The sequence below is a fragment of the Marmota flaviventris genome, chromosome 15 (assembly GCF_047511675.1).
Source record: "Marmota flaviventris isolate mMarFla1 chromosome 15, mMarFla1.hap1, whole genome shotgun sequence".
NCBI lineage: Eukaryota > Metazoa > Chordata > Mammalia > Rodentia > Sciuridae > Marmota > Marmota flaviventris.
This window is the reverse complement of record NC_092512.1, coordinates 59,776,002-59,792,820: the sequence shown is the minus strand read 5'-3', so window position 1 is coordinate 59,792,820 and position 16,819 is coordinate 59,776,002. Positions and strand designations below refer to the sequence as shown.

Here is a 16,819-nt window from a genome sequence, read left to right as displayed (position 1 = left end):
AGCCTTCCTTGCCCCCTCCTACCAACTAGTGGTTGCTGTCAATCTTTGACATCCTTGGCTTGCTGCTGCACCACACCAGTCTCTGCCTCTGTCACAGGGTCATCCTCCCTCTGTGTGCCTCTCTGTATCTCCCATGGCCTTCTTATTAGTAGACATCAGGCGTTGGAGTTAGGATCCACTCTGATCAAATATGAACTCAACTAATTATATCTACAAAGAGCCTATTTTCAAATGAAGTCACATTCTGAAATTCTGAGTGTACTGACTTGGCAGGGGTGGGGGCGCAAATTTGCCTTAGTCCATTTCTACTGCTATAATAAAAGGCTTTAGCCTGGGTAATTTATAATCAACACAAATTTATTTCTCACAGTTCTGGAGCCTGGGAAATCTGAGATCAAAGCACCGGCAGACTCAGTGTTTGGTGAGGTCGTCCTTCCTGCTTCAAAGATGATACATGTTGATGTTTCCTTACGTGGTGGAAAAGGCAGTCATGCTCCCTTCAGCCTCATTTAGGAGAGCACTAACATCATTCATGAGAGCTCCTCATAATCACCTCCCAAAAGATGCCACCTCTTATTATTGCACTGTGGACTCAGTTTCAACATACTGACTTTGGAGAGGCACAGACATTCAGACCATAGCACTATTCAACCCAGTGTCCTGAGTTTCCAAAGGGACCAGACATTTATCTCAACCGAACTGTTGAAATCAGTCAGCATCATCTTCAGAAATGGGCTAACTGGCAGTTACATAAGAAGGAACCCATTAACATCAAACAGGAAGTCACAAGAATAAAATTCTTCTACCCCTAACATCATATTTGAGTTAATAATTCTACCCAAAACTCTATACCCCATATGAAAAAAATGTATTTCAATTAATTATTTTAATGTAATTTAATTTTAATTATATTGACATTTATGTGGAAGCATATAATTTCCAAAACATTTCCACGTGTGTTGTATAATTTCATCACTACGACCTAGTAATGTGAAAGAACTTGTCATGATTAGCCCCAACAAGCTCCACATCTTGATACAGGTAATGCAGTTACTTAGTAATAGAGAACCAGGATGAAGCTTAAGTCGTCAGACTCAACACCAAGTGTTCTTTCCACTGCCATCTTGAATTGCATTATGTGCAAGTTCTTAAAGCAATGGCTGTCAACCACAGAGTAGGAGAAGAGGTCAAGGTAGAATCAGACACCACATCGGCATCATCTGCAAGACTTTTTTCTAACTGATTACACCCTCCCAGCCCAGAACCTCTGAACAGTATTGAAAAGTCCCACAGGGTCTGAGAATCTGCTCTTGCCCATGAAACTGAGATCAAGTGGTTAAAAAAATGTATGGAAAAGTCTTAAATTCTGATTTTTTTTTTCTTAAGTGGTGTGCATTTATATCTGAGGCCAGTGCCTCTAAAACATAAATGCCCATATGAATTACTTAGAATCTTGTTAAAATGCAGATTCTAATTTAGTGGGCATGGGATAGGGCCTGAGATTCTATATTACCAATCTGCCTGAAGGTGCTGCTGCTGGCCCAAGGGCCACATTTTGAGTATCAAGGTCATAAATAACCCTCACAACAGAATCCAGGAGTCACTCTATGTGGATCGCAGAATGAATTTATGTGATTGTGGAAAATGTCTACATGAGACAGCAATAAAATGCAGGGCTTTTCTATTTAATGAATACTTCTTCAGTCCCTACTAACTACAGAAAAACTGGGGCCCATTCGAATTACCAGTCCCCAGTTGTTGCTGCCAAAACAAGCCCAATAAGACTCAATGAAAGGTCCTTGTTTATGATCCTCAGTTTCTTGCCAGAACACCACCTGTGATTTCTGCAACAGAAGGATCCATGAGATACTGTTGCTCATGGGGCCCTGGGACAGCACAGCAGCCTTCCCTAATAGCAGATGTAAAGTGAATCGGGCAAATTTTCTTCAGTCCCTGCTGGATTTGGCTCCCATCTAACTTTTCCCTTGGCAGCACTGCTCCATTACAGCATGACCCTCACATGTCTTCTGTTTTCTGGCATTCCATAATGTGGTCTTAATGACATTGACCCCAAAAGTACTTTTCAAAAGAGGTTTGCTGCAGAGATTCATTAAAAGGAAAAATGATTGCATTATGGCTTTTGTTTTTTCTTCCTTTGAAGCTGCTGGGATGCGGTCTTGAGATAGGGGGATAATGGTGGAAATAAATCCTTGCAATTCTCTGTTAATGGTGATTGATGAGCTGCTGGGGCCGACTAGGTATTCAAGGAACAAAGCCAGTTTTTAATGGCACTTTAATTCTGGAAATTTAGAAGACTTCCTTGCAGAAATTGGAAGTAAGGATGGGTGAGAAATAATTCAACAAATGAGCATGCTTTCAGGGAACAGCAAGTATAAATAGCTCCTTAAACTAGTCTGTGCTCTGTGTGATTACAGAATGAACACTTAAGATAAAAGTTTATAAAAGAAAACAGTTATGGTAAGTAATATCGCATGTATCTCATAATTTATTCATATGCCAATAAATTGTTGTTTAAGAAAGAATTTATTTTAAAGCCTAAAGCTCTGATTAGAATATTTTTTACTATGAGAAATAGTATGTTCAAAGATCAGAAATGATTTAGGTGTAGAATAATTCTGAGTCATCTACTTCTATAAAATAATAATGGATATTTGTCAGAGCTATTTAAGTTTCCTGGTAAACTTAGTCTTGAACCTGAGAGAGTCCTGGACTTTTCCATCTCCATAACAAGTAAGATTGAAATTTCACTTCATGATGATTCATCACTACAACCTAGTAATGTGAATGAAATTGTCATGATTATCCCTCTCAAACTTAAATGCACATATGTATTACCTGAGAATCTTGTTAAAATGCAGATTCTGATTCAGTGGACGTGCTGTGAGGCCTAAGATTCTACATTTCCAATCTGCTTCCAGATGATGCTGCTGGCTCAAGGGCCACAATTTGAGGCTGACTAGGCAAGGCCTTAAGTAGTCCTCCAAGAATCTAAGAGTCACTCCATGCAGATAACAGCATGAGTTGATGCGACTGTAGAAAATGTCCACCTTGACCTCCTCTCCCAGCCTGCAGTTGACAGCTATTGCTTCACAAGCATTTATATACCCTATCCCATCTCCCCTTTTTCTACCACCATTGCAAAAGAAACTTCTTGCCCTCAGTTGTATCCCCAGCTAGGCTCATGCGTTATATCCAGGAGTCTTTTTAAAATGCAAGGCTGAGCATGCCAACTCTTCACTTGAGATCCTCCAGTGGCTTTTACTCCTTACAGTGGCATCCTCAAGTTTTGGCAAGTAACAAATCACCTGGAGAATCTGTTAAAAGACAGATTGCTGGACCTCTTCCCAAAGTGTGGAGCAGGGCCTGGGAATTTTCCTAACAACTTACCAAATAATGCTGATGTTGCTGATCTATTTCTGATGGTCCAGGGTCCACACTCTGAGAAAAACAGGCCTATGAAAGGAAGCCTACCAACCCTTCATTACTGCATAAAATACCCTGCAAAATTTGTCCATTGTCTAACTTCCCAGAAGCTTCCCATCCCACCCTTTGTGCCTCCACCTCTGTCCAATCACAACAAACTACTCACTTCCCCGAAATCAGGGCTGTTGCAATTGGTTGTACAAGTTATGCACTGCACCAACGATTGGTGTATCATTCACATTATAATAACTTGACTGGAGCCCTCAGGGTTTGAACAGTGCACAGCCTATACCTTTATATTTAGCATCTCTGAAGTCACCACAGATGCCTCCATGCCATGTATCTTTATAGTTGTCCCCAGCCATACAAAAATGACTTGGCATTTTCCGAGCAAATCATAACTTGGGGGGATTCAAAGTCATTCCCCACCTTCTTCTCTCAGCCCATAATATATTTTATCCCCTTTTCTTTTTGGAAACCTTTACCTGTCCTTTAAGGTTTGTCTCAAAAAAAAAAAAAAAGATTTGTTATTAGAATTGTCTTTAGATCAAAGAAAACATCTTAACAATAACAACAACAACAACAACAAAAGAATATTACAGAATCTGGATACAGAAATAAATAAGCTAGTATTCAGAACGTTATCAATGTTCAAGATCTGTTTTTGTCTCCTTTGAGTTTTCATGAATTATCTTGTGAAGAATTAGAAAACTAATAAGGAGAAAAGTGAGGGAGGCTTCTGTCAATTACTTATTTTACCCTGTCTCCACATATCTAAGATGCTTTATTTATATGCACAAATATATTTTTAAATTGTGCTTGAAAATATATATTTATTAAGTGGAACATACAGTATTCTTAAGTTTATACTTTTATGCTTTTTTATTATTCTTCTGTGGGGATTTACTTATGAATACATGGAACAATGATAGGTATGTAGGTATATAAAGTGTATGTAGGTATTTTATTGAATAAGCTACATTAATTCTTCTAGTGGGGGCTGGGGATGTGGCTCAAGTGGTAGCGTGCTCGCCTGGCATGCATGCGACCAGGATTCGATCCTCAGCACCACATACAAACAAAGATGTTGTGTCCGCCAAAAACTAAAAAAATAAATATTAAAAATTTCTCTCTCTCTCCTCTCTCTTTAAAAAATAAAATTGCCATTAAAAAAAATTTCTTCTAGTGGATCAATGTGTTGTTGCACAAACCTGAATCTACCCAGATCTATACATGCAATTATCACTTTTTTAACTGTTTGGATTAACTGCAGAATCCAAATTATACTCAACAACAATAGCAAAATGTGGTATAGAATAAACACTGTACACTTTTAAGAAAAGGCATTATTTTATGAAGGTGAAGTCCAAAGCCAATATATAATCAAAAGCAGGCTTCCCAAAGAATACGGATTTTTTTTTAAAGACAATCTATTCAGCATAATGGAAAAAGGAAAGGATTAATAAAAAGTATAGAGCTTAAAACTGGGGAAAAAATTATGTCATTGAACTTGTAGACCTGTTCTCTTATCTCAGAATGGACTATTTTTAATATGAATTTCTATTTTTAAAAAATTCTACAATTTAAAAAATTCTAGTTAAAACTTTTAGGCTGACTTTGGGCTTCATGAAAGCAACCAAAAATGACAAAGTACCCCTCATTGTCTTCTTGGATGATTAGGTGTTATTTTGTTTTTTCAAGGTCCATTCTCATTTTCTCCTGTTCTGTGGAAATATTCCCTTTCCCTTCCCCTCCCTCCCCTGCCCTCTTTCTCTCTATCTCATTTCTTTGTTCACAGTGGATTTGCAAAGTGCCTCCTCTGTTAGAAAACTGTATAGAAAATCTGTAGTCATTGCCTTCCATGATTCTAAATTTTCGTTTGAGAAACAGAACAGTCTCCTATGAGATTTTCAAATGATTATTCAAGAAGATTGTATAGGTTTATGGATATAACAGACCCTGATTAAAACTCTGGCTAACTTCAGCAAAAGAGGGAGAAGGAAAAAGACCCCTTGCCAGAAGGTACTCTCAGAAGGCAGAAACCAAGCCTTCTCACAATGTCAGTTTGTTGCTCCTGCTTCCGGAGCACTACGAAATAACTTGACTCCATCCCAGCGACTCTTCATCTCCAAATCTCTCAGTTCAAACTTCCAGATTTTCAGGAGCAAGAAAATACAATTGGGCATCCTGGAGAAGGATTGTCCCCTGGACCAAAATACCAAGGAGGTAGGGTCGCTGGATCAAATACAGGAGGCCTTGTTAAATTTGAATTTCAGTTACACAGCAAACACTGTTTAAATATATCCCATATAAACATTAGATTCACCTATAACCCGGCATGCTATATTTTTATTTCCTAAATGTGGCTCCCCTGAAAAAATAGGCAGCTGAGTACAAGCAAGCCTACAAAGGGAGATTGTGTGAGTTCGGGTGAATGCAAAAAGTGCCCATGCACCTCTTGTGTATAATGATGTAGGAAATCAGTACTACAAGCATTCAGAGGACTGCTCCTCTCAGCTTCTGAGTTCACTTCAACTCAGTTAAGTGGAAGCATCTAGGAGGTTGGCAGCTGTTAAGAAAAGTCCAACTTGGGGAATTCTTGGTTCCTTTTTGCCATTTGGTGAAATCTTGCTGAGAACCTGCTGCACTTTTGACTGTCCTAATTATGCTGTGCACTCGACTACACTCTCTTTGTAAAATATTGAAATAACCACCATCTTGACTTTGAGGTCATGAATATAGAAACAACAGAATTTGATGTATGATTTGGAAAGTTCATAGATAAGAATATAATTAACATTGTTAACACTTTACAAAATGCTATCATACACAATGTTTAATTGGTCTTCAAAACAAAGCTATCTAGGTAAGCAAAACAAGCATCTGTCTTCCACATTTTCTCTAAGGAACTACGGAGTCCCAGAAAAGCTAATTATGATATCCAGGTGTTATGGTTTGGATCTGAAAATGTCCCCCAAGGAGCTCATGTATAAGGCAATGTAGCAATATTCAGAAATGAAAAGACTGGATTATGAGAGCTGTAACCTCATTGAATGGACTACTTAGTGGTAATTATAGGCAGCTGGGTGTGGTTGGAGGAAGTAGGTCACTGGGGACATGGCCTGACTATATCTGTCCCTGTTGCCCCCCAACCCCTTGATCCCCACCCCTCTGTCCATTTCCTGGCTGTCATGAGCTGAGGGACTTTCCCTTGCCACACCTCTCCATCATGATGTTCAGCCTCACCTCAGACCCAGAGCAATGAAGTCAGCCAGCTAGCGACTGAAACCCCTGAAACCATGAGCCCCAAATAAACTTTTCCTCCCCTAAATTGTTTTTGTCAGGTATTTTGGTCATAGTAATGAAAACCTGACTAACACACCAGGATCATAAAGCTAACAAAGTATGTCACAATTGGGATTTAAACTCAGGCCTTTGGACTCTAAATCTCTTTCACTATCACCCCTCCCACTACCAGGCACTTGATAGAATTCCTCAATCTCTGTTTCTTTACCTATGAAATGAGAAATGGAGTATTTTTAATATTTCTTCCAGCCTTTTTTTTTACAATCTACATATGCTAAGCTTATCAATTTAAATGAACACCTATTCAAAGGATGCACTCCATTCATTTTCTTCTTGCATCTTTCCCCCAAACTCTATCATTTCATACAGGAAAGAGAAGGACATTTATGTTGTGCTTTTCCCTGGGGGGAGTCAGACAGTCTACCAAAAGGAAAGCCATTGGTCCCTGCTAGTGAGAGCTAGTAGAGAATGTAATGTCTGCATTCTGCCAAGCTTGGCCACTCTCTCTTTTCACTCTCGGGCTCCTGATGACTTTCCCTCAGGACCAATTACCTAGAAAGGGACTGCCTAATCATGGAAGTCAGTGCTAAGATTCATGTTATCTCCACCTCACTGTTGGCTCTTTTCTTTGCAGTTACTAGTAATAATATTAAGTTTGCCTTTGCCAGCCTTCCCCTCATGGTTTGGCTTAGAATCTAATCTGTTCAAATATAGAAACGTATCATGGGTAGTGAAACAAAGTTTATTACAAAGATACCAGGAAAATATCAAAATGGTTTCTTTAGTCATAAGATAACCAAAAACTCTCCTCTCAAAGAATGGGTTTTTATGTGAGAATAAAAAATGGAAAGAAATTGATTGTATGTAGAACAAGATTACTTCTCACATCCCACTTCTCCCCAAATGGGAGCTATTATGGAGACTTACAGATGAAATCAACTTGTACGTGGATCATCCCTCATTCCATAGCTCCACAAACTGGGGAAGAATTGAATTCCTGAGTTTATGTTATCCTTTGGACCCAAAGAATTTTTAAAGCAACTGAACCTTAGAGAGATGTAGTTTTTGCATTTGGTCATATGGTGTTAGCCCAAAGGGGTCTTGCCTACATATGCAAATCAACTGAGAATACTTAAGCATGGAACATCTTTTGTTTTGGAACATTTTGGGGAAGAGCTATTGGCCTATTAAGAGGCTTCAGCTTTAACAAAGGAGACCATCCTGTGGTTCAAGGAACATGAAAAGCTAGACCTGAAAACTATCATGGATGAATCTTCCTTTGGAGGAAATCAAAGGAGTTACTTTTGGGTTTGCTGCACCCAGTGGTCTTCTGGGAAATAGCTAGAAATAGGAGATGAGTGGATGAAAATCAAGATATTCTTATCAACTCCTTGCTTCTTCCCTCAACAAGTGGGTTGGCGTTTGGCTTAAAGACTCAGAAATGCCAACGTGTTGTATCCCTATTCCGAAAGTAGAAGATTATTCAAGCTTTTCTAAGAATGCTTGTCACAAGACTTTTCCTTCTTATCAACTCAAACAATTTGGTTTTATCCTGAAAATTCCTGTCAGCATCTTTCTCCATGTTGTTTTCCATTGTTGATCAGATTTAAGAAAAATACATCCTGCATCCCACTAAGAAGAAAAAGCAGGAGTGCTATTAGAGGTTAAGATCTTTTAACTCAGTTTATTTATATCACCTCCCAGCATATGTTTATGAAAGGAAAGAAGGAGAGTTTAAGAGGAAGGGAAGAGAAAAAGTACCACGTGTTACCTTCCTCATGAAGCACATACATGTCGGTATATTTTTGTGGAATGCTGAATGCCAGTGAATTTACAGCAGATTATCACATGTGAAGACAAGCCTAGAAAATTTCCTGCATATATTGACAAGAAGCAGGTCAAACTCACCTAAAGTAACCTCACTCTCTTCAATAAATACTGGCAGCCTACCCACTCAGGGAGGTGCATGACTTTAATTTCAACTACTTGGGATGCTGAGGCAAGAAGATTGCAAGTTCAAGTCCAGGTGGGCAACTTAGCAAGACCTTGTGTCAAAATAGAAAATAAAAAGAGCAGAGGATGCACCTCAGTGGCAGAACACTGGCCTCACATATATGTAAGGTCCTGGATTCAATCCCTAAACGTGGGGTCAGGGGAATATACATCTATTTTTTTTTTTCACTCATATAGACAATCTAGATAGTCCAGTCCAGAGGAAAATAAGATACACTGGTCTGGGCAAATCAATGCTTAGGTAATATGTTTGAAAGTGTTAAAGATGAGAATAGGAACAGCTCTAGAATTGTATTCACATGGAAAATAAACAGTTTAAGTGTTTTTATTCTCTTCCAATGCTGGTCAGAGATTTCTTCCAGACACATCTCTGGCATTTTTACACTCAGCACACTCACATTTTATAGGATGCTTGCGTATGTGTGATCCAATTTGATCCTTAACAAGCCTCAAGGTAAGGTGAGGCCCCTCATTTTGAGAAGAAGGAACTAAAACTCGGGGAGGGAACTGGCTTGTCCACATCAGCAGAGGCAGCATCATTATTTTAATTCCTTGTCCTGTGTTTCTTTCCACTGCAAAACAACCATTATCTTCAAAGGATTAAAATCATTAAGTTGGCATAACTGAGGCAAGTCTCCAGCTTCCTCACTCCCTCTCACAAACAGAAATCAATATAATTAACTTCAAGTGCCCACTAATACAAGTGTTAGGAGTCCTGTCCTTAACTCCACATGATCCTGTGAATATCTATGTCTAAGTGAAAAAACAAAGTAATCATCCAGACGATTCACGAGGGAAGCACATTTTATCCAGAAAGAATGTCTGTACTTGGTAATTAAACGCTCAGAACATAGATGGTGCAATATTTTTTCAAAGTCTTCCCTTTTAAACTTTTGACTTCGTAAGCAATAAAATTTTATTTTGTCTATTGAACCAAAATGTCAGGGTCATTTGTGCCTTGTCCTTGGCTTGGTTTACAAACATGACTGGAATTAGCAAAATATTCTAATTTAGACACAGAAATGTTAGAGGTAAAGGAACCTTGGAGATGACCTAATTCAAATCTCCAAGGAGACCATACCAACATGACACAATCACTTGGAACCTCCACTTCCTTTGCCACGTACAAACATCAGTCTATTTGCGGAAGCTGAGAGAAACAGTTCTACTCCTGCCAGCTCCAGAAGTCAGTTGTTGGAGGTGACAGAGATTAAAAACTTCAGTCAGTCCTGTCCTAACCTGTGCACAGTTAAGATAAATGAAGCAACACCTAAATGCCACGAGGGTTTGCTGTACTAATGTAAATATTCATATTTAGAAGTTCATCCTATAGCTTAGAGAAAATTTTCACATTTATTATATTTTTTGTGTATAAAAAAAAACCTTCAATAAGACAATAACTGTGCATTTGGGTTATTGTTCCACGCATCACCTTTGGTATATGGTCAAAATTTTGTCTATAGTGTTGTCTTTCTGGGAGAACTCCAAGCTTCAGAAGATATTTAAAATAAACCATTCCTCTAGATTGAGAGCAAATGGGTTTTGATAGGGTGAATTTCACCAGGAGAAAATAATGTACTTCATTGACTTATGGTTTCCTTAATATGAATGTGAGATGGCTTAGGGTTGGAGTGTTTTTTCCTTTGGTAATTCTTTTTCTTCAAGAATGCACTCCCAATCATCTTATGTGTTTGCTTATTTCCAAGGGTTAAAGGTAGCCATGTTTGTTAAACTGTAATCAGCTAGCTATGGACTACATTAATATTATAGAACGTTTTGTGTTTTTTCCCCAAAAAAATTAATTGAAGAAATAAAAGAAATAAAAATGGCCTACAAATCTAGCACTGATTGGGAATTAAAAAAAAAACGAAAGAAACTGAAGGCCCACTTTGGACTTTTCATTTTTCCCTTTGTCCTAAAGATTGAAATGTGGGGGCTGGGGGTATGACGCAGTTGTAGAGCACTTGCCTAGTAAACACAAGGCCTTAGGTTGGATCTCCAAAGGAGGAAAACAGGTTGGAAAATAATAGAATGTGGAGCGAATTCAATTGCATTTCTGCTTTTCTAATTTCTCTTTAAAGAATAAACATCAGTAAAATGCATCCCAAGTGGGCAAGGGAATGGATTTAGATGTGGAAAATCTAGGGAGTATCAGTACAAGAATGATGGTGAAAATCGAATACTCAAAAGTGTCTAAAGGTATATTAGTAACAGTGAGACCAACCACCTAGAAAATGCACGGCTGCCCTGGTTCCTCACAGTAAGAGCATGTAAATGGATGGGATCTCACTAATGCTTCCCCTCAGGCACATTTTAGTGATGGAGTATTGTAGGCATTACTCTGCCTTTGGCCTCTGAAGGAAGGGATGCAAGATGAGCATTCCCAGGGTGCCTTTGATAAACCATCTGAATCCCATTATCTAGGGGTTTATTTAAATAAACCTTCTTGAGGGAGTTTCTAACTTCAGCTTTCACCATCTCTTAGAGTAGATGACCTTTTTCTACTGTTATTCACTTACCCACCTTTTTAAAGGAAATTCTGAAGTATATTCAGAAAAAAAAAATGCTTAACCTATTTCTAAGGGAAAAAAAACACAAAACACTAATAATAAAGCACTTTTCTTTAAGTTAAAGAAACATAAGTCTTTATTTAATGTCTGTGACCCATTCTGAAATATGTTAAATTATGGTTTTCTTTATCTATTTAAGAGGAAAGATGGGAGCCAAAAGAATAGGAAGAAAAAAAGCAAACAAACAATGAAAGGCATAGGAAGCCTAAGATGAGAAAGGAGGAAGGGAAAGGAGAATTGCCTGGAAGTAGAGAAATTTAAGAGGATAAAGAAAAAAGAAATAGAGAAAGAAGTCCTGATGTAAACTATTTTTTTTTTCAGTCTGATGAGTTGTGGTTTCAGAATATTAATCATTGTCCTTTCAAATGTTTACTAGATGCTGACTCTCTAAATGAAACACTCACTGTCAGTATATTTTTTCTCAAATCTACCTATAATACTTGAGACCAATGACACCTACCAAGGTCATGGCCAAAAGTCAGATGAAACCAAGCCAGAACTGACCTAGGTAAGAGAGGTTTCCTATTCCACCAAGAATTACATTCCAAATGTGCATCCTTTACTAAACAAAGAACATCTTCCTTACATTGCCCTCAAACATTAATCTTCCTAGTTTACCCCATAAATCTAGAACATTAGGTTATAGGAAGGAAATCCCTTCTTGGGTTGTCTATATAATGTATAATTTTACAGATTTTCTACATATTTTGGGGGGGGACATTTTAGCCTCTAACCATTATGAGTATTTTTTATATATGTAGCAACATCTGTATATTCTGTAATCTTTACAGAAATCATGAAGTGACTATGATTATTGCCTTCACTCACCATATTTGCAATCTGAGATAGATATATTTAGTAATTTGCCCAAGGTCAAACAGTGAAAGTCAAGGACAGAGTTCAGAGTTCTTGACTCTAAAACCCAGTCATTTGATCCTCTTCTTTCTTCTTTCTGAGCTCTGCCTCTTTCCTTCCAAGCCTGACATGATGCTACTACCTTTTCTGCCTAGAATATCTGCCTTGCACTATCACCATGATCATTCTTCAAGCTATTTATCTTGCCTGACTGAACTTAGCTTACACGTTAGTCAACTTTTTGTTGCTATAACCAAAAGACCTGACAAGAGAAGGAAAAGTTTATCTGGGGTTCATGTTTCAGAGATTCAGTCCATAGTTGGCCAGTTCCATTGCTCCAGGCCTGAGATGAAACAGAACAACATGGTAGAAGGGCGCAAGGCAGGAAAGTTACTTAGCTTGTGCTGACAAGGAAACAGAGAAGAAGGAGCAAAGGGGACAAGATACAATCCCCAAGGGCGTGCCCCAGTGACCCACCTCCTCCAGCACACCCCACCTGCCAATCACCCAATAGAGTAGTCCATTAAAATTATTAATTCATGAGATGGAATAATTCATCAATTAGGTTACAGTTCTCATGATCCAAATTTTTCAGCTTTGAACATTCCTGTCTTAACACATAAACTTTTGAGGGGAATACCTATGTCCAAACCATAATAACTCATAATGTTCCTTTCCCACATGATGTTCGCCCAGAGTGCACACATCCCAGAACAAAGGCTATCCTGACATTGATTCCAATGTCAAAACTTACTACACACAAGAAGTATTTGTTCTTAGGAGAAGTAGTATCATACAGAGTGCCATATTCTCTCTCCACATTTATGTTCTGCATTTATATTCTTAGTTATATAATAAAACTTATAGCAATCATGAATTCTGTTTAGCTTATATAGTATGTAAGACAATTCACTTAAGGAAACAACAGGATGGTTATAAGAGAGAAAAATTATAGCTAGCTAAGAAAGAAAAGATGATTATTCAAAAAAAAATACTGTTCTAGCCATATGGGGCCCACATCCAATGGTGGAAACCCACACAACTGTGCCTAAGAACAATGGCATGGAAAGGGGACTTGACTTTGTTCAAATTAATTAGGTCCTAGAATTTAAATGTACATTAGGCTCTTTTTTAAAAAAAACTGGGATTGAACCCACAGGCACTTTACCACTGAACTGCACCCTAGCCACCTCCTTTTTTAAATTTTTTTATTTTAAGACAGTGGCTTGCTAATTTGCCCAGGCTGGCCTCAAATTTTTGATACTCCTGCCTTGGCCTCCAGGTTGCTGGGATTACAGGTGTGCAGCCACTGCTCCCAGCTGTGCATTCGGCTTTTAGGTGAAATGAACTCATGAAGAGTGAATGTGTTTGTATTCATTGGAGAACTTTAGGCTTTTAGAAAAGTTTATCTTCTTAAATCCTTATTGGAATAACTTGAAGCATTCCATATCATTTAGAGAACCACGGATCCACAGGTTGCCTAGCCACCTAAGCGACCAAGAGGACCTACTAACTTGACCTTTCTCCTCTTTTCCAGATCTTGGCCATCGTGTCTATCCTGTTTATCGTACTTTCCACCATTGCTTTGTCTCTCAACACACTTCCAGAGCTGCAGGAAAATGATGAATTTGGACAACCCACCGACAACCGCAAGTTGGCACACGTGGAGGCTGTGTGTATTGCTTGGTTTACCATGGAGTACCTTTTACGGTTCCTGTCCTCACCAAATAAATGGAAGTTCTTTAAAGGCCCACTGAATGTCATTGACTTGCTGGCTATCTTACCATACTATGTCACCATTTTCCTCACAGAGTCCAACAAGAGTGTGCTGCAGTTCCAAAACGTGAGGCGTGTGGTCCAGATCTTCCGAATCATGCGCATCCTTCGAATCCTGAAACTCGCCAGACATTCAACGGGCCTGCAGTCTCTGGGGTTCACCCTCAGACGGAGTTACAATGAGTTGGGCTTGTTGATATTATTTCTGGCCATGGGGATAATGATATTTTCCAGCTTGGTATTTTTCGCTGAGAAGGATGAAGATGCTACCAAGTTCACCAGTATTCCTGCATCATTTTGGTGGGCCACCATCACCATGACCACCGTGGGCTATGGTGACATTTACCCTAAAACATTACTAGGGAAAATTGTGGGAGGCCTCTGCTGTATTGCTGGGGTTCTGGTTATTGCCCTTCCCATCCCAATCATTGTGAACAATTTTTCTGAGTTTTATAAAGAGCAGAAACGTCAGGAGAAGGCCATTAAAAGGAGAGAGGCTCTTGAGCGGGCCAAAAGGAATGGAAGCATTGTTTCTATGAACTTAAAAGATGCCTTCGCTCGAAGTATGGAACTGATAGACGTGGCTGTTGAGAAGGCTGGAGAGTCAGCCAATACAAAGGACTCGGCTGATGATAATCACCTGTCCCCAAGCCGGTGGAAGTGGGCCAGGAAGGCTCTGTCAGAAACAAGCTCCAACAAATCTTATGAGAATAAGTACCAGGAGGTTAGCCAAAAAGACTCCCACGAGCAGCTGAACAACACTTCTTCCTCCAGCCCACAGCATCTGAGTGCCCAGAAACTGGAGATGCTGTATAATGAAATCACCAAGACACAGCCTCATTCTCACCCGAACCCAGACTGCCAAGAACAGCCTGAGAGGCCATCTGTGTATGAAGAAGAGATAGAAATGGAAGAAGTGGTCTACCCACAGGAGCAGCTGGCCGTGGCGCAGACCGAGGTCATTGTGGACATGAAGAGCACCTCCAGCATCGACAGCTTCACCAGCTGTGCCACTGACTTCACAGAGACAGAGAGATCACCCCTGCCACCACCCTCTGCATCTCACTTGCAGATGAAGTTCCCCACTGACCTCCCAGGGACAGATGAGCACCAAAGAGCCAGAGGCCCCCCATTTCTAACACTCAGCAGAGAGAAAGGGCGTGATGCCAGGGATGCCACCCTGGAATATGCCCCAATCGATATAACTGTGAACCTTGATGCCAGTGGTGCCCAGTGTGGGCTACATGGTCCTGTGCTGTCTGACAGTGCCACTGACAGCCCTAAGAGCTCACTGAAAGGGAGCAACCCATTAAAGTCCAGATCCCTCAAAGTGAATTTTCAGGAAAACAGAGGCAGTGCTCCCCAGACTCCACCCAGCACAGCCAGGCCACTGCCAGTAACCACAGCTGACTTTTCTCTCACCACCCCGCAGCACATCAGTACCATCCTCCTGGAAGAAACCCTTCCCCAAGGAGACAGACCCTTGCTGGGTGCTGATGTTTCAGCACACTGTCAGGGACCTTCCAAAGGGCTGTCCCCTCGGTTTCCCAAACAGAAACTATTTCCTTTCTCTTCAAGGGAGAGGAGAAGCTTCACTGAAATAGATACTGGAGAAGATGAAGACTTCTTGGAGCTCCAAGGGGCCAGGCCGGACATACAAGCGGACTCTAGCCCCAACTGCTTTGCAGATAAGCCTAGTGATGGGAGAGACCCTTTGAGAGAAGAGGGCTGTGTGGGCTCTTCCTCCCCTCAGAACACAAGTCACAACTGTAGGCAAGACATTTGTCACGCTGTGGGTGAAGTCAAAAAGGAGAGTAGTCAAGAAGGGTGCAAGATGGAAAACCACTTGTTTGCCCCAGAAATTCATTCCAACCCAGGCGACACAGGTTATTGTCCCACACGTGAAACCAGCATGTGACTAGTTACAAAAGCAATAATTAAAAAAAAAAAAAACTTGTTTCTTAAAACACGGTTAATAATGCCTGTGAACTAAATCATGGGACGCCCCTATCCCCCCCCAAAAAAAGTGCATAAAATGTTATTTTTTGCATGGCATGAACAGTTTAGTTTAAGTACTGTTTAAATAAAGAGTCAAGACTGCATTTTGTAACAAACAAAAACAACTGAAGAACAGTAAACCAATAAAGAGAGCTCTGTTAGGAACCAGTCCTCTGCAATGTCTGACATTTTTGATCCTTTCATTTCAAATTGTAGGCAGATTTTCAAGTTTTAACTTTTATGTTACAATGAATTTTAGAATTTGCACATGAAAGGATGAAATGTCACTGCATGCATTCATAATTATGAGGAGTAAGGTGCTTTGAGCTTGCAAAATGCATAACGTTGTAAATAACGGGGCCTGGATGCAGAAGTGTCAAGAACATGTGGAAACAAGTCTTTGAGATGCAGGTATTTCCTTCACAGCTACTGCCTGGAGGAGCTATACAGACTTCCGGTTGCAAAACTGCAACCTCTTCTTAAACCATCTCGCATATCTTGCTTTGGGTTATAAAGCTCTTATAAGAACATTCATTTAAAGGAATACAGTATTTTTATTTATTTGTGCTATAATCCATAGGGTATGTTTTTCTTTTTTGCTTTTGCTTACTTGTAGCATTTGTGATTTTATTTATAAATCATGGAAATCAGCAAGATTTAATGACCAGGTATCGCAATATTTGGAATGGAAGCTTGAAATTTTGCCAAAAGATTATGCATCATGCCATAGCCTATTAGAGAAATACATTTTTAAAAAATCCTAAAAAATACATAAAGGGTTATATCATACAACAAAACTTTTTAAAAAATTGGCACTCCATATTTGGAAACTAGATTTTAAAAATCTATTTTGTCCA

General features: G+C 39.5%; 1 protein-coding gene across 4 annotated transcripts in view; it reads left to right on the top strand.

The window, feature by feature from the left end:
* The window catches only part of Kcnb2 (potassium voltage-gated channel subfamily B member 2), a 393,959-nt gene extending 377,612 nt beyond the window's left edge, over positions 1-16,347 (top strand). For all 4 annotated transcript variants that reach the window (XM_071602296.1, XM_071602297.1, XM_071602295.1 and 1 more), the window contains exon 3: positions 13,726-16,347. In XM_071602296.1, coding sequence (XP_071458397.1) covers positions 13,726-15,882 — 2,157 coding nt within the window. In that variant the 3' untranslated portion in view covers positions 15,883-16,347. The remainder of the gene's footprint in view (positions 1-13,725) is intronic.
* Positions 16,348-16,819: the final 472 nt, after the last annotated feature.